Genomic DNA, 22088 nt, shown 5'->3' with positions numbered 1-22088 from the left:
TGCTTTTCCCCAATGTATTAGAAATCTATCACACCTGTAAATTTACCTGATGATATTTCAAGGCATTTGCATTTTCATCTTAGAATAATGTATTTGATGAATTTCTGTCTGCTATGAATTATAACAGCCTCCTTGTTTTGTCCTTTGACTTTTTAAGTGGTTTTGGTGAATTATCACGTGCCGAGTACTTTAGCCGAACCCCTCAGGGTCAATGAACTGGCGATGGCTTCTGTGCTTTCATGTTTCCAGGCCCAGGAGAATTCCTCCTTTTGCCTGGTCTGCCTGTAGTAATCCCTTTACCCCTTTGACCATTAATTGAAAGATTATGACATTTAGAAAGGACATTTCTCAAAACCATGGGAATCTTTGTATTTGGACCAGATGTTAAGAGAATTTTAGTAGAGGCATAGAACATCTGTTACGATGAATAACAGAGTCATAGAAGAAAAGGGACCATAAATAGCATTTTAATGGAAGCATAAATATTGTTAGAATATAGAGTGGTATATGTGGGCTTGCAGTATTTTTCTGCATTATCTCATTTCTCAGGTGGTGATTGTTTATCTATACCATGTCTTGTATTGTGGTTGAGTTCTTCACAAACTTGTGTGAGAGTTGAGCAGGCACTCAGGTAGTTGTAGCCAGGGTGATACAGCTCGAGTAGAAATGAGCATGAGTTCCAAGGTCGGGGATGGGGGGAAAATGGGAAAAAATCAGAGAGGGCTAGTCAGAGATGAGTCCTCAGATTACGCGTTGGGTGTCTGCGTAAGCGGTGTGGCTAACCATGAGAGCAAGCAGGTAAAAGAAGACAGTCGACAAAGACAGGTATTGAGGTCACCTTCGCGTGAGGTGCCTCTGGCTTGTTTATGTGAAGACGTCTCTTTTGGTTTATGGGTCTGGATTATATACATAGGTGTTGAAGAGAGTTGCAGATTTGGATGCCGCCAGTTTTTAGAAACTATGTAATGTCCTGTGCGTCTGACGAGGTGGGTCATTGAGAGTGTGCAGATTGAGGAGAAACGAACCTTCAGGAGAGATGGGGGTGCACCTTCACGGAAGAGTTCTGGGTACAGCAGGAACACAGGGAGATTCAGATGTTAAGGAAGCCAGGGAAGAGAGGGTTTCTGGAGCTATTTGAGAGAAAAGGTCAGTGGTCACAACGTGTCAAGGTGTCCAGTGGCGTAAGCTCCCCGGGTTTGACAGTCAGGAGGTGACTAGTGATGTTGACCAGAATAGTGCCAGGAGAAGGATGTGTCTTCTTCTGGCTACCATTGTGCGCTGAGGGGTTTTGGCAAAGACATTGCATCTTCTGTTTCATGGGAAAGTGCACTCCCTAAAAACACATGGGCGCTATGAATAATAATTTTTACACCCTGAGGGTCATTTATAACTTGATTATCTTGTTGTGTTCATTTGAGTTTCCCGCCTTGAAGAAATGTCTCTGAATAAGTCCTTTAGAAATTCTCCGTTGCTGCCTTGAACGGCCCATTATTTAAGTTGTTTTTCTTTCTTGGAAAGGACTCTTATTGGTTTAGTTAACACAGAAGTAGATTGAATAAATTTTCATTTGGTTTTAAAACCTGCTGACAGATAAAATTAATATTGCTTTTGTGTAAATAATAATTTTATCTAATGGACTTCATTTATTTTTATGGTGCCTCTAGGCTATCTGGAGCTAAACAAGGGGAAAAAGGCAAAAACGTAATAACAATTCCCTTTGAAGAGAGATGTAAAATAAGGTCACTGCGGCCAAACCATTATCGAAATATATAAAATAGCTTAATGTTTGCTTTTTCCCCATTTTATACCATGAGGTCATTTTATATAGCCATAAAATTTCATCTCATCTCTTTCAGATATGATGAAAATCTGTGAGTCACAAAGCCAGCTTCTTATCCAGTCACCTGGAGGTGGCAGCCAGTGGCGCTTCAGTGGTTAAGGGTGGTCACTGTACTCATCGACATGTTCCAAAAAATGCTTTACTCGCTCATTGATGTTAAACCTCTTTGGCCTGGAACTTGGCAGTCAAGGCACATGGGTTAAACTAATGTAAAAAGAATCCAATTTTTACAAAAAAAGTATGAAAAACTGAAGATGCATTGTATCTGGCGAATGCCCTGGTTTCTGTTATAGGCCCAACACCGTAACAAACAAACTTTAATTTCACTTGATTTCCCAAAGAAGGAGAGTTTCGGTTATTATTTTTGAAAAAGGTTAGAAGAATCTATTTCTTTGAACACTGTGCATTAAGCTAAGTTTATTGTTTTATTGATTTTTCGTTGAATCTCATTTTCTGCTTGGTACCTAAAGTATCTGATACCACGGCAAGGAAGGAACGTGAATTCATTTAGTACCTCGGTCGTAGCCTTGAACATGTCACAGACTTCGATGATCCTGGACGGCTTCTTCCTGTTTCTTAGAACACTCTTCACTCGAACCCCTTCATAGGCCACAGCTTCTTTCTTCTGCCTCCATTCGGAGAGAATGTCTCCTTCTTCCAAGGTTCCTACTGCTATCTGATATTTATCAAAGATAGATTTTTACTTCCTTGACTACTTTTAACTGTGACCTTGAAGTGCACGCACTGTATCCTCTTCCTCTTTACCCCGCTGTGTTGAAGTGCTATATCCCTTGCCCACAGGTGACATCCTTCAGTGTGGCTCGTTGGTTACTGATGTCCCCTAAGGCACCGCTTGATTCTGCGCCAAGGGTTCATCCCTCATGATTAAGTCTGGAGACAAGGCTGCGTTCCCGGAGGTGACTCAGGCCGTCTGCTCTCATGGCCGTCAGTGTGTCGATTCACCAGAGAGGGGACACTGAGGGAGCCGAGGGCCGGCGGGGGAGGGGGCCTCATCCGATCGACGTGGTGGCCTTTATACACTTGATCTTACAGTGACTCGTGAGATGCCTTTAACCTGAACTTTCTTATCTCAGCTACAAAGTGAAGAGAGAGACGAGACGTTGGCCTCCCCTCCTACCTTCCACATTCAGCGAGTCGTTGACACACTTCCTGTCTCATTTTTGCCAAGGGAATGAATAACCCCCCTGCAAGGGCGCTTGCTCGGTGCAAGGGAAGGGTGAATTCTAAGTGCTCCACAGACCACTGGCTCTGTGACTTCCGATTCATTCAGATGGCCCATTCTGCCTTTTGGAACACACGAGCTCGGGCCTGTGATGATGCGTTCGGCCCATACACCGCTTATAACGAAAAGGAGGAGACAAAACGCAGGAACGCGGAAGGTCGTATGTCGATGTGTGCGACCTCTGATGGGGACGCGGACACTAACTGGTACATCGGGGTTGTTGCTGGGAAGGAGCTGTTACGTGGGCTGCAGTGGGCGGCCCCGTGTGTGCGGAAGGGGGAGGCCAGCTCCGTGGGAGGCCCGCGGCAGCAGCAATGTGCACCTGAGTGTGCGAGGCTTACCTTGAGGGTCCTGGCCAGGCCGGTGGGGAGACACCTGTGCAGTGGAGGTGGGATTGGGAGGAGCTGAGCTTGTTGGTGAAAGGGCACAGTGGGGTTTTTTGGAATGCAGTGGCGGAATCCTGAGAGTTTTGAGTAAGGCTGGGCTGTTTACCTGGCAGCAGCCGACGATCGTGCAACACTCACTGTGCTTGGCTGTGCTGGGTGTGTGGGGATGAGAGCAGGTGGTGTGCTCGGGCACTGCGATGATTCTTCAGTGGTTCGCTGCTCTCGCTTTGGCTTGGGGCTTAAGTCTGGGTGACCAGTTCATCGGACCCCATGGATGAGGGCCAAGAGATGGGAAGAGTGACTGCAAATGCAAACGTTTCAGAAGAGCCGTCCACCCACTTCTGTACGTCCTGGCCGTGGGTACAGCAAGCTGCGACTTCGCGTGACTGAAGGGCACGTGTGTGCTACTCGCCTCCATTTGGGCTTCACCCCTTTGATACTAAAAACTCTGCTGCCAGAGGGTGTGGGCCATGGCTTCCTGAGTCCTCTCTGACTTTTGTCCTGCCCCCAAAGGAAGTCCTTTTTTATGGCCTCTTTGAAATGTGCCGATGCATCAGACCATTTCCAAGTTCATGGTTAAGTCTAAGGCTCAGTAGAAACCCAGAGGCTTCCTCTGGAAAGACATCCGTTAAGCTTATTTTGGACGGTTTTATTAATAACTAGTTAGACTCTGTTCCCTAAGCAAAACGTTTTGTGTAAGTGTTCATTGTTTTGATTTCTTTTTTTATCTGACAGCATTTTTTAAACCAAGAGGAACAGTTATTTTCTGTTCCCTAAAGCCTATTCATTTGTGGTGTGGGTGTGAATGGGAAATGTTATTTATTGCACACGCACTTATATACAGAGTTTTGCTTATTTAGATCGAGCTTATACAGAGATCCTCCCACATCAGGAAACTCAAAAGAAGTCTTCAGGGGTTTTGAAGTAGATACAACAAAAAGGCTTCTGTTTTGCAACCCAAATTGGTCTGCTGTAATAAATCTTCCTATTGGTAAAATCGTTTATTTAGTATTCACTTGCCCGATACATTTTTTAATTTACCAGAGGTGGTAGGATGAAATTAGAACAACTTTGACTGAAATTGCTCCTTTGAAAATGTTTTCATAATGTATTTCCCAATGCAACAAATTGTTATGATCAACATGACTTTCATCTTTATTGAAATTTTGCTGACATGACTCAATACAAATTCAGTTGGGTGACTTACATAAGTGTATGTTAAAATCATCTTTCAAGTGATGATCGCTTATCCAATTTCTAGAGAGGGAGAGGTATTGTAACACACAGAAACTGGAGGTTCTCCACCAGGGGTGACCGGCTGTGTCTGGGGACAATTTTGTTTGACGCAGTAAGGAGCGGAAGCTGCTGGCATCTGGTGGGCAGAGGCCAGTGATGGCGCTAAATGCACTGAACAGAACAAAGAATTATCTGGCTATAAATGTCCAAAGTGCTGAGACTGAGCACTAAAAACTGATATAAATATGACCCCCCCCTCCCCCACCACCGCCATCACTAAGAGGCCAGAGCTCCATGACCCGACGGGAGATGGAATTACAGAGTCTAGAATGGAGAGACCTGCTATTTAGAGCAGAGCCTATTTAGAGTAAAGGACTTTAACGGAGTCGGCCTGGCATGGCAGGATGCTCCCCAAAGCCCCTGTCTGAATGAAGCCTGGGAGAACCCTTCCCTGGCACCTGACCATGAGGACTATTTATAGTGCCTTTATTTTAGGAAAAAAGGTAACATGTTATTGTGCGAAAATTACAAACTTCTAAAAATCACCTATTCTCCTTAAACGTGCTTCCCTTCGTTTTCCACGGCGAACGTGTAATTTCGTCTCGTCACCGTCTGGCGACGTGTCCCGTTTTAGCCACCCCTAACACGTGACCCAGCATCTCCTCCTCCTCTAATCACCATTTTCCAAACCCCAGGGAAGGAACGTTTCGGGGCCCCGTGTAACTTTTCTCTCCCTTTCTTTCTGGAGGCAAAGGCGTTAGAACTGAGGGGAGCGTTGGTGCCTTTGTCACTTTGGACAGTTCCCGCGACACTTGGCCTGTAACAGTAACTCGTTTCTTGGGCGGCAGAAGGGGAGTCTGTGTATTGGGCCCGACACACTGTAAACTCTGCAGGAGAGGAATTCGCTCTTACAGGGTCGTTGACTTGAGCTCGGTCGTGGAGGTCAGGACGGGGCAGTGCCTCCATCCACTCCATCCACTTCCTCCATCCACATCGGGAGATTGAGTGCTGCTCAGTTGGCGACACTGTGTCAGAGACGCTGCTCAGGGTGCTCGCTGGGTGCCAGGCATGGGTGTAAGTGGGTGGCCTCATGCCTGCCACAGAGCTAGCACTTTCTGAGGATTTACTGGTGCTTTCGTTACCCTTCCCATATTATTTTTATCACGGCCGATCTGTTTTGATGTGGGGCAGTGAAATCTACCTGCAGCCCTCTGTGAGGGGCTGGTGAGGGTACCCCAAATCCCCTCGCTCTGAAAAGAACTAAGTTACATCTCAAACGCCTCTAACGCGTGTTACCCTATGTTAAGGTACATCATCTGGAGAAATTTCATGTGCTAGGTCTCGGGCGAGAAGGATAAAATAGGAAAGGCTGCTCCGTGCATTTACCTGGAGACTGGAGTTGTGGAGCATCCGTCGGCTTTGCAGATGTGACGCCTTTGAGGATGAGGTCTCCTGCCTTTGTTTTATAAACACTTTCTTTCCTGGGACCCTAACAACTGCCCACCTCTGCTTTTTCCTGGATCTTCTTCTGTCTCATACCTCCTCTCTGTCTTAAATCTACAGCCTCTTCGTTCACCACTTCTCAGAAAAGGAGCCGCATTGAGTAAACTTTTTTTTCCCTACCCTGGACTTTTCCTAACTTTGATCTTTACGTGCCTCTTGGGTTTCACTGAATTTTCCTTGGTTGCCTACCATTCCGGGAGCCACCCCGTCGGTCCCACCTTCGCTCCCCCCGTTTCCTGCTTGGTTCCCTGCTACGGGGATTCTGTCTCTTGTTCTGCTGAACTGTCGCCCCAGGTTCATCTTTGACTTCCTGTTGACTGACGCCGTTGGCCTTCTCGCTGCCTCCCTGGATTGCAGTTGGCCAGGCCTCTTTTTAAAAATGTGGTTTTATATTTCAGCCCGACTCGATCTCCATTTCCCCTTGATGCTTTATCTCTGTGTTCTTTCTCTTAGCTCTGCCCGATGACTTTTGAAATTACAACTTCTAGACAAACAACAAACATTCTCTTTAACCTCCCCCTTTATTCCCTCTCATCCCCTGTCCGGCTGAATATTTACCATACCCATGATTTTAACCCTTCCAAACATTCTCTGTAGTCTCTGATATTTTTTCCTGAGCACCCAGCCTGGATTTTTCAATAGTCTCCTGCATTTCCTTAAATATTCTCTCAACATCTCAAACCCAACATGCGTAAAACGAAATGATCATATTCTCCTCTAAACAAAATTCTTCTGTCGATCCTCATACTGAAATGAATGGCATTATCGTCCTCACAGTGGCTTTTTCTCTCTATCTTGGGTCCATCCATATCTCTTTGCTTGCTGTTCCCCCAAATTTCGCATATTAGAGCAACACTCATTTCATTACATGTCACACTTTGGGGGCTGTGAGTTGGGGCGGGACTCCACTGGGCAATTCCTTCGCTCTTATGACCCGAAGTCACTCAGTGGCTTTCAGCTCTGCTCACGTAGCAGGTGCCTTGGTGGGTGGCTGGGAAGCTGGGCTCAAAGGGAGTGTTGCTAGGAGCTCCTCTCTGCGGCCTCCTATACGGAGGTCTTAGTGTATTGGATTTCTGATCTGGCATCTCAGCGCCTAGAGGACACGTTATAAGAGAGAGGAAGTGGAACCTGGCCGTCTCCCAGGTTCCGGCCTGGAAGCCATTGTACCATCACTTTTGTCGTATTTGATCGAGCCACACAGTCACAGAGCCGGTGCAGGTTCAACAGAGGGGTCGTGGACCCCCCTTTCCAAGGGAGGAAGTTCAGAGAATCTCTGGCCCTAATTAATTTGCCATGCTTTCCCTTCCCCATCCCACTGAGGGCTTGCTGTGTTTGCCTGAATTTTTATTCATGTTAAGACAACTCGAAGTCACAGCTTTATTTATTTCTCTTCTGGACAATTGTACTGGCTCCGAGTTAGCTTCACCCCTGTGCTCTTCTCTACCTGGTTTCCTAGGTGCACTGTTGTGAGAATAATTTCATTAGTATTTCTTCTACTGTAATATTAATACAGCGTGCTAGCTCGTTGCCTAAGAATAGAGACCTCGGGCCTGAGTTTAGTCTTCCGACCTACTCGCTGAGCTGCTTCCCACTCCCCTGTACGACTCCCCGTGTCTGGGCCGAGCACAGTGAGCCTCGCCCCAAACGCGTTGCCTGCGCCTCCTCTTGTCCGGCCAGAGGATCTTCTCATCCTCTTCCCTTGGCACTTGGTGTTCTCCCAGAGGTCCCCATCGTTGAAACCCTCCTTGTCCTCCGGCATTAAACCCAGACGTCTGCCCCTCTGTGGACACGTCCTCGATCCCTCTAAATGACAGCAGAGCCGTCTCGGCTCCCACAGCATGCTGCTTCCTGCGATGGCTTCCTCACGGCTTGGATTATAGTTAGAGTTACAACTAACTAGAGTTCTCTTATTTTAAAGCGTATTAATGTTTTAAATCATTCATCATCTACCCAGTCTCAGAGCTCCCAACACCATCGTTTCATTTCACGCCGTAGGTGCTTGATATCGATTTTACTTGATTCACACCTGATTTCCAGCCAGAAACATTGCGGGCAGGTCATCTATAAATTTCCTAGGATAAATTCACCAAACGTGGACCATTTTTAAGAGTTGGGTAGTGTACTGTTAATCAGCTAATTAGTAAAAGGCAATGGTCATAGTCTTATTTCTTAAAAGGAAGGCCAGTGGTTCTTGGGGTTTCCACATATAGGTCTGTGTTTGCCAGAGGGAATGAAAATGACGTTCTGCGGGAAGACCGGCCACAGCTCTCAGACTGCACTAAGAGTGGCCGCGATGTCTCGCTAGAGCTTATCCGCGAACATTTCTCCCTTCTTAATAAGTGGGTTATCTCATAAAATCATTGAGAGAAAAAGTGGTCCTTATTGAGACACACATATATCCTCACATATCTGACGTGCCACTTAGAAAAAAGTCTGCTTGGCTAAGTCCTCTAAGCTTTTTTGTTTTTTCCTTTTTCAACGTAGTGCTGGGGCTTTCCCGAAAGGCCACCACCAGAAAACCTGAACTCGGGGTCACTCAGTTGTTCTCCTGTGTGTGTTCTAGGCACTTTCTCCACATGACGGGAAGACAAGCTTCCGGGTAGAAGACAGGTGCCTAGAGTCGAAGGCCTCCTGGCCACCATGAAGGGGACCTGCGTCATCGCGTGGCTGTTCTCAAGCCTGGGGTGCTGGAGACTTGTCCAGCCAGAAACAGACGCTTTGCAGTGCCAGCGAGCAGAGCACCCGGTCATCTCCTATAAAGGTAAGGGACACGCATGCTCCGAGTGCCAAGGCACTACCTTCTATACTCAGTGAGGATAGCCGTGCTGATTACTCTATTATTCTGTGGCTCTTGTTTTAGACATTGTTTAAAACAGGAGCAAAAATACAGAATCCTCCATTGCAAGAATTTCGTTTCTAGAAATTGATCACTGTCTCAAGAAGAATTCAAAACCGGAGTGATCATGGGTAGGAAAGTCCCACCATTGAGACTTAGGTGCTGCAAACATCCTAGGTGTTTGAACCAGGGGATAAACATGGCGATAAAAATGCGACCCACAGAAATAACACCCAAATCAAGGAAAATAAAAAATTCTTCACTTGAGCATTTCCCAACAAAACCTCAGTCTTGCCATTAAATGCATGCTTCTGTCTCTGTCCGAGCATCGCATGGCAGGCCAGGTTGGTTTAATGTCTCTGTATCTCCATGAATCTGTAGGACTAATTAAGAAGTATGTATATCCACTCATTTGTTCTTTCATTCATCAAAATTTATTTAGGGTTCTTTTCACTCCGGGCACTCAGCATTCACAATGAAAAATAAATTAGTCTTTGTCTCTGTCCTCGAGGAACTCACAGTTATATTATCAAGCGAAGTACAATTAACCATACATTGTTTTTTCATAATGTATCCAATAATAGTTTTATGTTTTGTTATTTTTTTTAAACTTTGTATCAGGAAAAGTTTCTAATATGTATAGAAATAGAAAGAATAGTCTAAGGCAGTGGTCCCCAACTTTTGTGGCACCAGGAACTGGTGCCCGGATGAGAATCTAATGCCTGATGATCTGAGGCGGAGCTGAGGCGGTGATGCTGGTGCTGGGGAGCGGCTGCAAATACAGATGAAGCCTCACTCACTGGCCCGCTGCTCACCTCCTGCTGTGTGGCCCAGTTCCTAACAGGCCACGGACCAGTACCAGTCTACAGTCTGGGGGTTGGGGACCCCTTGTCTAAGGAATACCCAGCCCTCACTTTTATTAATTCACGACCACCATTTTTCTTTTATATTTCCACCCATGCTCTACGCCACACCCACCAAATTATTTTGAAGCCAATTCAGGGAATCATATGATTTTGTCTGAAATATTTCAATCCATAACTATAAAAGAAAGAGAATTCACAACACCACGATCACAATAGACAAAGATTCTCCCCAAAATAATTCCATAAAATCATCGGACACCCATTCACCGACTCATGAATGTTTATGCATTTTTTAACAGATTGAATCAAGATCTAAATAGAGTTCATACACTGCAAATGGTTGATATATCTTCTGAGTGTCTTTTAATCTTTTATTTATTTTTGTTGTTGTTGTTGCTCCCCTTGTAAATTAATTATTTAAAAAACAAAAACAAAAACAAAAACCTGAGCTCTTTCTCCTTTAGAATTTCCCACGGTCTGGATTTTGGCAAGTGCATTCCATTGCTGTCAATCGAATGTTCTTCTGCCTCAAATATTTCTGTAGAATAGTAGTAACAGCAAGAGGCTTCTTAGATTCAAGTTCAAATCTTTTTGTCTCTACTGTTTCATCGATGGTGCTGTGTACTTCCGTTAGAGGCGGATAATAGCCAGGTGTAAAATTAGCGATGACTGATGATCACTCCCTAACTTTACTGAATCATTCATGGGTGCCAAACTGGATTTCCTCATTTTATGATTCCTTCTTCATTTAATGGCAAGAATACTTGTATATAAAGTAACATTCCCTCATCATTTATTTGAATATTCTAAGGGGACGGCTCATGTAGGTCTGGCAGAATAATGTTTTTTTTTTTTCCTTTCCCTTTATCCCTTTTTTTTAAAGAGATTAGTTCATTAGTTCTCCAACATTATCCAAAGGGGATAAAAAGATGTTACATTTGCTTTTTGTTTTTGTAGACATAGATTTAATACATAGATTTTGATTTTTGATATATTTCAAGCAATTACAACTTTTATTCTTAGAGATGGTAACGTGTTCTAAGCCTATGGGAGCCTCTTGAAGTTGGCTCCCGAGTTCTTGCGAGACAACCCACGTTAGTTTGCTTTCTCTCTGGGACAGCGAGATGTTCCTGCCTTCCCATGTCCATTTCCTTTCGTAGACCTGAGAGGCGACCATTTGTGCTGATTTGAGCACGGAGGCGCCCAGTTAGTTGTTTTCAGTGTGCAGAGCCGAGGAGAATGTTTTTAAAGATGAACCGTGAGTTCCTCTGGGGACTTCCATCTCATCTCCAGGCCTCTCCAGTTTTCTGAATCTCTTCAATCTCTCAGCTACATCTTTCTCTCTCGCACACAGAATCCCAAGTCCCTGCAGGCCCGCGTGAAAATTCTTCGCCTCTTCCGGAAATGGATGCTCAATTGTTTCAGAATAGCAGTGACATGCAACTCTTGTTGATTTCCACTGCCGAAAATCCTTTAAGAGGATTTTATTTTCTTTCAGTCATGGGGCTATAAATTTTGGGGGGGACATTAAAGCAAACTTGTTGCCTCAAAATCACTTGAAATAATTTCCCCTTGTATGGTTATGCCAACTGAAAGCCCAGTTAGTTTTATTTGTTTAATTTTGCTTGTAATTTTTAGAAATTTAAAAAATTTACATTATACTATTATGTAGTGTTCAAGGTCAAATTAATGAAACGAGGGTGTCAGAGAAACTTAGATTTGCTCTCTCTTTTCTTGACCCTGTCTATTCGCTCTGCGTTTGGCTAACCTTTTACTTACAGTTTATGGCTTATACTTCTTTTTTAATATGAAAATATCACCCCTCCCACAGTCTTATCTTTCTTTCTTAGATAAAAAGTTGCACATGCGTACAAACTTTTCTCTGTAGCATTTTTTGACATAATCGTATACCCTGGAGGCCAGTTCCCAGTAGCATAGATTTGTGCCACCCCTTTTCAGAGCCATGTAGCTGTCCACTGTGTAATGACCACAATCTACTCAATAGCCCCCACTGAGAGATGGTTAGGTTATTTTCTGTAGTTTGTGATCACGGATGGTGTTACAACGAGTAGCACCTCTTGCAAGTACCATTGGGAGAGATTTCTTAAAGTGGGATTGCTAAGTCCAAGGATGCATCCATATGTGGTTTTGCTGGATGTCGCCCAATTTCCATGCATGAAGATTTCTCCATTTTGTATCCTCATTGCCCTGTGTATGATTATCTGTTTCCCACCAGCCTTTCTTGCAGAGTTTGCCGTCAGGCTTTGGGATTCCTGCTCATCTCATAGTTTATAAATGGCATCTCAGCTTCTTTTCAATTTACATGTTTTTAATTTGGAGTGAATGTAAAACGAACATTTAATAGGCGCCTATTATGTACCACAGCCTGCGCTAAATATTGAGGTGACAGAGGCAAAAAACACAGTCTCCGTTAAGAGTTGAGAATATCTTTAGGAATATAAAGCAGCAGGACCACTGCGTTATCGTCCACTGGCGTCGTTGCTGGGTGCCGTGGGACCCCGGGAGAGAGCAGCCGAATCGGACAGCCTGGGCTGTGGGAGCGTGGTTACGGAAGGTTTCGAGGATGAGGCAATGCCAGATCTGAGTCCCTAATGGTTGTTAGAAGGTGCTTACGAATCTCATGAAGAAGAGGCATTCCCAGGAGAGGAGAACAAGTGCCTAAGCCCTGAGGTGAGGGGGGTGGAGCATAGCAGTCCTGGCAACGGTTGTGGACGGGGAGTCATGCAGTTTTAGCTTCAGTTTTGGAAAGGAGGTGTAGTAGTGAATGGGGATCCATGATGCGTGCTATTGCAAGGCATTTTAAGAAGTCTTTGTCTGTCTGGACCGGCTCAGCTTGGAGGACGGCGAAACGGTGGCAGGGACAGCCTGTTCTGAGGCTGCCGCTGTGATCAAAGGGAGCAGGAACTGAGCTGAGGGAGCGGTGGCAGAAACGTAAAGAATCGGGTGGATTCTAGAAATCCACAGGGGGTGTTTTTGATGATTTAATGGATGTAGGACAGGAGGGAGGAAGAGGCACTAAGTACGATCCCCAAGGTCCTGGCTGTTTATTCCATATGGAAGAAAGAAGGGGAAGCAGGTGTGAGGAGCGTGATGCTTTTAAATGGAGAAAGCTGAGTTCCCCAGCATCAGATGGAATTATCTGGTTGAGAGCAAGGCATCATGGGACTTTTCGAGAGAGGTAGCCATCAGAGTATTCAGCGGTGCGGAGCTCAAGGCAGATGTGGGCTAGAAGGTAGAGCGATAAACTCATCTCGGTTTGCCTAGGACTTTCCTGGGTTTAGCACTGAAAGTCCTATGTTCTGGGCAAACTGGGACAGATGGTCGCCTCCTAAAATCCTTACGCAGCGGTGTATTTGTCTCCTAGTGCTGCTGTCCCGAAATAGCACCAACTGGGTGGCTTAAACCTGCAGAGATATCTTCTTGTACAGTTCTGCAGGCCAGAGCTCCGGAATCGAGGTGCTGGCAGGGCCATACTGTCCCCAAAGACTCCAGGGAGTAATCCCTCTTTGCCTCTTCTTAGCTTCTGGTCGTCGTTAGCATTCGTTGGTGTTCCTTGGCGTGTAGACACATCACTTCAATCTCTGAGTCTGTAGTTACCTGGTCTTCTCTCCGTGTGCCTCTTTTTGGCTTCTCCTCTTCTTTTAAGGGCATCAGTCCTACTGCATTTAGGGCCCATCCTAACCAGGATGACCTCATCTTGACTAATTACATCTGCAAAGACCTATTTCCAAATAAGACACATTCACAGGTCTAAGGTTCGGTCTCAAGGTATCTTTTGGGGGGACACAATTCAACCCATAACGAATAGCATTTATTAGAGCAGATTTAGGGCAGTGCAGGAGGAGGAATCCAGGAGGTGATGAGCAGAGGGATAAACATGGGATGAAGGAATAGATATAAAAGGAGAGGATCATTGTCTCGGCCAGAAGGGACATGAGGAAAGGCGCTTTTAAGAGAACATTACTTAATCATCCTTAAATGGTGATGGGAAGAAGCCAGGTGAAGGAAGAGGCTAAAGAAAGAAGAGAGAGGGGGAGATCAATTGATTAGGCAGAGTCCCTGGGCCGTGGGAGGGGTCGGATACTGGGCACAGGCAGGGGATTAGTTTATAGGAAGCAGACTCCAGCTCCGGTGAGCCTGGAGGGAGGGCGGCCAGGGCACCCAGGATGCAGGAAAGTTAGTGGGTGCGATGGCCGGGAGCATTTCCATCTCAGCTGAGAAGGGGCAGCCAGGCCAAGGGCCAAGAGTGTGGGAGCTTTAGGAAGGAAGTGCTTCTCTGAAGAAAGAATAAGACTGGTGACCAAAAACGCACACCAAAGACTCCCTGTGGATGCCGGCAGCCAAGTCCGCCCTTGAAATGGCTCGTGTTACAGCTGAGCAGGTGGCCCCTGTTAATGCTCTCTGACCACTTCTGTGTAACGCACGATGAAACTCTGATGAGAGAGAAATGTTGGAAGGAGTGGGGAATCGCGACTTTTAAAGTCTTGGTTTTCACCTGCCTTTAACATTTCTCGACTTAGCGTGCCATATTGGCGGTCACTCTGCTCAGGAGGCTGCTAATGAAGCGGACCAGGTGCCACAGTGATGTCTTCATGCAACGAAGCACATTTTACCAAAGTCTTTTTTCCAATATTGTCTTTCTTTTTAAATCACTTTAAAAAAATTTTTTTATTAAATTGGGGGGGAGGTAACTGGTTAATAACATTATATAAGTTTCAGGTGAACTGTCTGTAATACGTCTGTATATTTCGTCGCAGGCTCACCACCTAGTCTAGCCTCCTTCTGTCACCATATAATTGACCCTCTTTACCTTCTTCGTTCCCCTCCCCTGCCTTATTGATTTGATTTACCTGGCCAGGCAGAAGATACTGGCAGTCCCGTTTTTCCCAGCCTCAGTAAAATATCTTACCCCTGGGGGCTTCTCTAGCCTAGCGGAGTTCACTGCTCAACGCGCTCTAATGGCTTGCTGTGTTCGCAAGGTTACTCCCTCGACTGCATGTTCTGGAATATTTCTCTGTGCTTGTGCAGGGGCTGTAAACACCCCGGCCCATTACGGACACACCGTTAACACTCTGGCCTTGTCGTTTGCTTAAAAGTCTGTTCCAATAAAGAGGGTGACCCTTCAAGACAGCACGATTCTCAGCGTGCTTATGGAGTCTCATAACCATCTCCGAAATGACTTTTAAATGTTTAATGTCCACTTAGCGATAGTGCCATATTCCGCTTCTGTTTGTTTATTGATTAAGGTTTCCCCCAGCTACTTGGAGAGTGTGCTCCGGTTACTGGACTTGGTTTATGGGGAGCGGTTGCACACTGTGCACGGGGGCGGACCGCTGGTGAGGTGAGTCATGCCGCACTCACGTTCTTGTCGTGACTGACGAGGAGGCCTTTCTGCAGTGTCTCAGCTGGCAGCACTTCGCGTGAATGCCTAAAATCACTCCTGCCTGCAGGGTCGGGCAGTGCGCTGTGAATTCTGCCCTCGGAGCCCTCCGATTTTTCTCCCTGACTCCTGGGTGTTCCTGTTGAGCGTCTTCCTACTATGGATTCGTTGATTGGCCTGAGGATTGTTTTGGAACTTAGGGGAGATCTGTAGGGACGCTTGAGAGAGGAGAGCCACATTTGGCCCCAGATCTGGGAAGGGCATTTGAAGGAAACAGAATGGGCGCTCCAGCTTGGGCCATCGCTGGGGCGGGACTGGGGAACGGCACTTGTCATTTGAATTTAAACAGCTGCCTTTGTCCCGAAGACCATGACCGGAAGGATCCAATGCAGGATTTTAAAGTTGGGTCCTGGTCCCACACCACAGTGTGAATGAGTAGTTTTCATGGGTCCCATATTTTTCTTTTAAATCACATAATTAGATTTCACTGTAGTCATGTCTGCAGGAAGGTATTAATTTATTAAATGTTGACAATAAAAATATATGACATGTTTTGCAACTCTATGTTGGCTCTTCTTTGTGCTGACTCACTGGAAGCGCCAGCCTCTCTCCGCCTCTGAGAGGCTGTCTTTCTACCAGTTTGTAAGATGGCCCCGCACACATTTCCTGTGGCCTCGTTAACTGCCTAACTGCCCATTGTCCTACCTCTCGCCACTCTTCCCCTGACTTCCTTACTGTCCCTGGGAGCTTTGGTGTTGCTTGGCCTGCCACTTGCTCCCCTTGGGGCATAACTTGGCCAGCCTCAGTTACCCTTGAAGGCACAGTGAACTATAGCCTTTTAGAAAACAAGGGTGGGGACACCAGAAGGGAGCCCCAAGGGGTTATTTTGGTGCCACGGCTCCATATATGTCCCGTGGTCTATGCAAATCCCGTGGCTCCATACATATCCTGTGGCCCCGTTGGATGTCCCATGGCCCCATGCATGTCCCATGGTACTCCATTTTCTCTCCAGGTTTTGACTGTCTGGTGTCATGGCCCTAGCTAGATTTCTCCTTTTCTCTAGGATCTGGGACCCTTGTCACTACTGCAGAGGCTACAATAGATGATTTGTTGAGTCCCTGTAAGATTCCAGTCTTTGAGTACGTGAACCTGGAGCAAAATTGCTTCTAGAAGTTCTCCCTGTTCATCTAGTCTCAGATCTGCCATTTGTCCTTTATGTCACACGTGTGTAGGACTGCATGACAGTGGCCTACTTTCTCTAAGGAAGAATTAGCAAATTCATTTTCATTAAAAATAGATTGCATGAAATTGATTTTAATACTTAATTTTAATATTTTCATATGAATCTGATTAAAGTATAGCAAGACATACCAATTGTTGAAAACTGTCTTGAACCTAATGTTTTTCTCTGTAAAAACTAAAATTTATGTAAACCAAGTGTGAATCTCTTTGATTTTATAACAGAATATGAGTTATTCTCCTGTGAGTTTCCTTTGGGAGGAAAAGTGTTGTTTAGATCCTTAAAAAGTCCACTCTCTCATAAATAATTTGACTTTTGTCATCATACATATGACAACGTTTCATATAATGTAACGTCAAAATTGCATGGGTATAATGTTCAAACCTATTCGCAAATGAAGCAACACTGCTTGTTTTTTACATTAAAAACTACATTACATTCGAGGATACATCTTTGATTTGAAAGTCTGTTGTTAGTTTGCTCTCTGAAAAAAATAAAATATTAAAAAAACACCACTTTTCAACTCTGTAATGTAGGTATGTAATGATTATTCATGAATGCATAGAGGTGTCAGAAGAAAATGCAGTATAAAACCACTATGCGTTAATTATTGGAACTGGTTCCAATACCTGCGTTGCCCTCTTATGTCGTTGTGGATCTTTGATTAATAAGAGCTGAGTCGACCCCCGTCGCATGTTTTTTATAAACAATGATTAGGTTCTGAAAGTGGTTTATTGAGTTTTGAGAATTAACAATAACTTTTGTATTACTTTTGTGTTCTAGGGCCACTAATGAAATAATTTGTAAGAGTGAACATATCTATATTTTATCTTCAGATAAAATTTCCAACTTTTCATTGATTTGCCTCGGTAGGGAAATAGTTTTCATTATTTTAAGACTGCAAATGGAATACTTTATAAGTGAAGCAGTTCAATGCGATTGCCGTAAAATCGGGAATATGATTTTGTAACGTTATTGTCAGGATTCCGATTTCAACATTCATTTCATTTGGCCTCAGATGGTATACAATTGTGTTTTATTTATCTTTAAGCATACAATAGTCTTTCTAAGCATTAAATGGGCAATTCATCCGTTTCTCACACTGATGGTAGATAGAAATCTTGTCCTTGTTTTACGTATGAGGTAGAGTTGGAGATTAAATGTAGCGAGAATAAAGTTTTAATTAGGCAGTATTTTTCTTGGATTTATGACCTCTTGCCTTCTTTTAATATCAAAGCAAGATGAACAACCACGGTTCCATCTGAAAGGCAAAGCATTAAGGCAACTCCAGCAGAGAGCAGTGCTGAAATTTTTCTGTTTCTAATGTGACAAAGATGCCAATGAGGTTCCTCAATCTCATGTAGTTTGTCTACTAATTTAATCAACACCTTAACTTTCCGATTTTCCAGAAGTTTTTTCAGTATGGCGTGGAAAGTAGGCAGAGGTCGACCGTGGCTTTCGGAAGAGCTACGTTTAATTTCACTTTTACTTTCCCATTTCCCTCACGTGACCCGAGGGCGGGCTTCCGAGAGCCTGGTCACGTGTGTTGCATGAGGCAGGAAGCATTTCCATTCATAATCCAACTCTTGATTATGAATGAAACTCATTCATGTGTGCCAGTGTGCCAAAATGAATGGATTCCTTCAACCAGCCGTATGACGGATTGTGGTGAAACAAATGTGACCATCCCCACCTTGAAAGCACCTCTGGGCACCTATGAGGTGGACTCCACACCCTATTAACTGAAATCAGCGAGGCCAGACCCTGACACCAGGAATGGCTGACTGAGTACTCCTGGTAGCTCTCAGGAGGTAACTAAAAATTGTCGTTCTCATTTGTGTTTTTGATTTTTGTGCCACTGTAGTTCTTGGCTTCAGCACATGTAGAGTTCTAGCTTCTGCTCATTCGAATACAAAAGCAGAGGTCCAGTTCATTAATAATTCAACCAGTATTTACTGGGTGCACATCACGTACCAGAAGCAGTTTCGGTAGCTGGGGTCACTCCGATAAGCAAAACAGGTAGAAATCTCAGCTGGCGCTGAGGTCACATTCCATCAGGGGAGACAGACAGTAACTAGTTGATGTGATAGGGTGGAGGTCGCATGGTGACAAGGGATGTGGAAAACTATAAAACGGGTGAGGAACGGGTTCGGTGGGCAAGGGGTCTTGCAATGTTCGTCAAGGTAACCAGGTGTGCCAGACATTTACCTGTCATCTCTCAGCCTCACGTTTGCCCCTTTTCCTTCTCTGTGCAACAGTTAGGGAGTCAGAAAAACTCTCCGGGCCCTGGACCGGCTGGGCTCCTGTTAGGATGTGTGGATGGGAGGGCCCAGCAGATGCTGAGGAGGCTGGAAGAAGAGAGACCATGTTCACGCCTCCAGCAGCAGGGCTGGGGAGGGTGGTGATTCTTGCTCCCCAGCGGGCAGCAGGCGTTACTCTTTGGCAATTCTCGCTTGAAGAGCACAGCGCAGGACAGGTCGTGGCTCCAGCCCAGCTTGTTAGCTCTGCTCGTCTCTGTGCATCGTGCCTTCTTCCTTCTGGCTCTGCCAGACCCCGTCCTTCATTCTATCTCTTTATCAGTTCCGAAGATGCCTTTACAACCAATTCCCTATGTTAAATGTTCTCCGTTTGAGCTGCCTAAGATGGTTTCTGTTTTCCTGGCTGGAGTGTGACTTATTCAAAAGGCCCCGTTGAGCGAAGACTTACAGGAGGCCGGGGGGCAAGCTGTGTGGGTAACCGAGGGAAGGGTGTTCCAGGCAGAGGGAAGAGGAAGCGCAAAGGCCCTTTGGGGAGGCCGCGCTGGGCAGGTTAGAGCAAGAGTGAGGGGCCCGGCACGACCCAACGGAGTGGACCTCAGGAGAGAGCGATGGAGGTGAGGTCAGGAAAGGCGACAGGGGCAGGTCCTTCGGAGCCTTTAAGAATGTCGACTTCCATCTTGAATGAGGTGGGAAGCCGCTGGAAGATTTTGAGTAGAGGAGCAGTGCGATCTAACGTGACTTAGCAGCGTCACCCTGGCTGCTGTGCTCAGGATAGGCTGAACAGCGGGTGGGTGGGATGCAGGGCAGGGAGACCACTTGGGGGGCTGGTGGGTGCACTAGACTGGGGATGGTAGTGGCTCGGATGAGGCATTTCACAGTGGACACAGGAAGCAGTGGTCGTATTCTGCATAGAGCTTGTTTTGGAGGTCAAGTCTAAAGTATTTTGTTTCGGATTGTGTGTGCTGGGGGAGAGAAAGGCAGCCGTCAGACTTGAGTGCTTGGAAGGGGGAGGTGCCACTTTCTGAGATAAGGAAGCTGAAGAACCACCTTTCGGGGGTACCAGGAGCTCCGTTTGGGATGTGTTAAGTGTGGAATGTTTCTTTGGCATCCGAGCGGAAATGTTTAGTAGTCAGTTACATACACAAGTCAGACTTCTGGGGTGCAGCCTTGGCTGGAGGTAGCATCTGGGAGTTATTAGCAGAGAGATATCATTTAAAGTCACAGAGCGGATGAAGTTTCTCGGGTGAAGAGCAGATAGAAGAGAGACGTGGTCCACTGTGTGAGCCCTGGAGCCATTCAGTACATAGGGTTTGGAGAGATGATATAGCACGTAAGATGGACAAGGGACAGTCGGAGATATCCTGGAAGCCAAGTGAAGAAAGTGTTCTTTTCACAGCAGCCTCGCAGGCTGAAATCTGGAGACTTGGCTCTGAACGATGGAAAGCAGAAGGCTGATAAGAAATTACCAGCAGGGGAGGAATGGTAAGGCACGGGAGGGCCCAGAGTCTCTAAGGCTAGACTGGGGTCCACTTAAGCAGCGGAACCATTTGGAAGATGAGAATCTGTTGGGCATGTCAGCTTATCGTGGCACGGGCCACGCCCGTGAATGTGAATATCCTTTGAGTGGTGACCAAAGGGAGACTTGCCCGAGAGACCATTAAGAAACAGTAGTGTACAAGGTTACTGTGTAAAAAAGGAGAAATCTCAGAAGTTGGTCTGATGCCCTTAATTGAGGTCATTGTTAGCCAGCCATTGAGGAGGATGAAGCGATGTGGTCAGGAAATGAGGCGATGGGTTTGTGTCCTGGGACTTAGTGATTGTGTGAACCTGGGCAAGTTGCTTGATAATTCTTTGCTTCTCTTAACACTTAAAAAACGGGGATGATAACGCCATCTTTGTAGGATTATCGAGGAAGAGAAATGCGAGTTTGTGTGTGTTTGTGTGGATGTGAAAGTACGAAGAACTACAATGCCAGATGTCATTATATCCAACCTTAAAAAAAGCCGACTTTCAGCTTAAATGTAGTCGTATAATGCTAATAACTTAGCAATTTTCGAATGCTCTATGGGGGACAGTAATTTGAGGAACTAATAGTGATGAAGTGAACAAGACATGTATTGGGTCTTTATGATTTTCGTCTAAGGTTTAATGTCAATCATTATATAATGCAAAGATATGTTGAGAACTTCTCATCTAGAGATTAAAGGGAAAATCTCAAAACATTGCATGGATGGCTCAAGCCAGATTTAAATATTTTATGAATTTTAAAAAATGGACTAGAATAAATTAAAACACGATTCATTTGAATTTAGAACTCATTCACATTCTTTTATTTCTTAATTCCAAAGGGTCCGCCCCACTAAAACAATCATATCTACAAAAATAAAGCTCCAGCATAGAAATCATAAATCCTCCATTTCATAATAGGGGCACAAAATCTTAGATGATACGTCCATGGATCAAGGTATAAATTTGAAACTCAAATCAATTACTTTTGGTACTAAGAATATAACTTAGAGCAGAATATAAGAATGTGTGAATTCTTTCATCTTACAGTTTTTAACCATAACATCTACTACAGATTTTGGAAGTCGTATACAGATTGTCTGAGAGCTTCCATCATGTGTGTCTCTTGTTTGTCTCTTGTTTGAACACGATTTGGTAAACAGGTGATTTTTTTATTTCAAGTTGAAAAATGATATAGGGGACTTTACCACTAGTCGTGATGGAAACAAGAAACTTGATTTACCCTCTTGCTTTAAACAGGAAAACCAGACAAAACATTAGGAACTGCAGTTTTCAGACCCTGGACAAGAGGCAAAGGGCAGAGCAGGATTGTAATTATTTAGAGCAAGGAAATAAATGAATCTTATTGACTCAGCTCAATGGAAGTAGTTTCCAAGATGTATATAACACAGTGATATGGAATCCAAACACAAATCAGCATAAATCAAGTCTCTGTACATTTGAAAGTATTGAATTCATTCCTGGATGATCTATGAACATATCAGAGTCAAACTGAAAATAAGTAGCAGAATGATATGTGGAAAATTATGTTGAACTTTAAACAGTATAATTCTAAATGACTCATAGGTCAAAGAACAAATTAAAAGGGAAATTCTAAAATATTTCCATCTGAATGACAATAAAAGTACAACTTAATCCTAATTTGTAGTATGTACCGAAGCAGAGCTTAAAGGGAAAAGTATAGCATTCTTTGCTTATGTTAGAGATGGAGAAAGATCTGTTACTAATGATTTTCCATATTCCTTAGGGAAG

At 44.8% G+C, this 22088-nt stretch overlaps 1 protein-coding gene across 1 annotated transcript in view; it reads left to right on the top strand.

Moving 5' to 3' along the window:
- SEMA5A (semaphorin 5A) overlaps nucleotides 1-22088 on the top strand; it is a 456698-nt gene that overhangs the window by 136562 nt on the left and 298048 nt on the right. The window contains exon 3 of the mRNA XM_011371413.2: nucleotides 8772-8969. Coding sequence (XP_011369715.2) covers nucleotides 8849-8969 — 121 coding nt within the window. The 5' untranslated portion in view covers nucleotides 8772-8848. The remainder of the gene's footprint in view (nucleotides 1-8771; nucleotides 8970-22088) is intronic.

Source organism: Pteropus vampyrus, unplaced genomic scaffold, assembly GCF_000151845.1.
Source record: "Pteropus vampyrus isolate Shadow unplaced genomic scaffold, Pvam_2.0 Scaffold190, whole genome shotgun sequence".
Classification (NCBI taxonomy): domain Eukaryota; kingdom Metazoa; phylum Chordata; class Mammalia; order Chiroptera; family Pteropodidae; genus Pteropus; species Pteropus vampyrus.
Note: the sequence above shows the minus strand (reverse complement) of the source record. Positions and strands in the feature narration are given on the sequence as shown.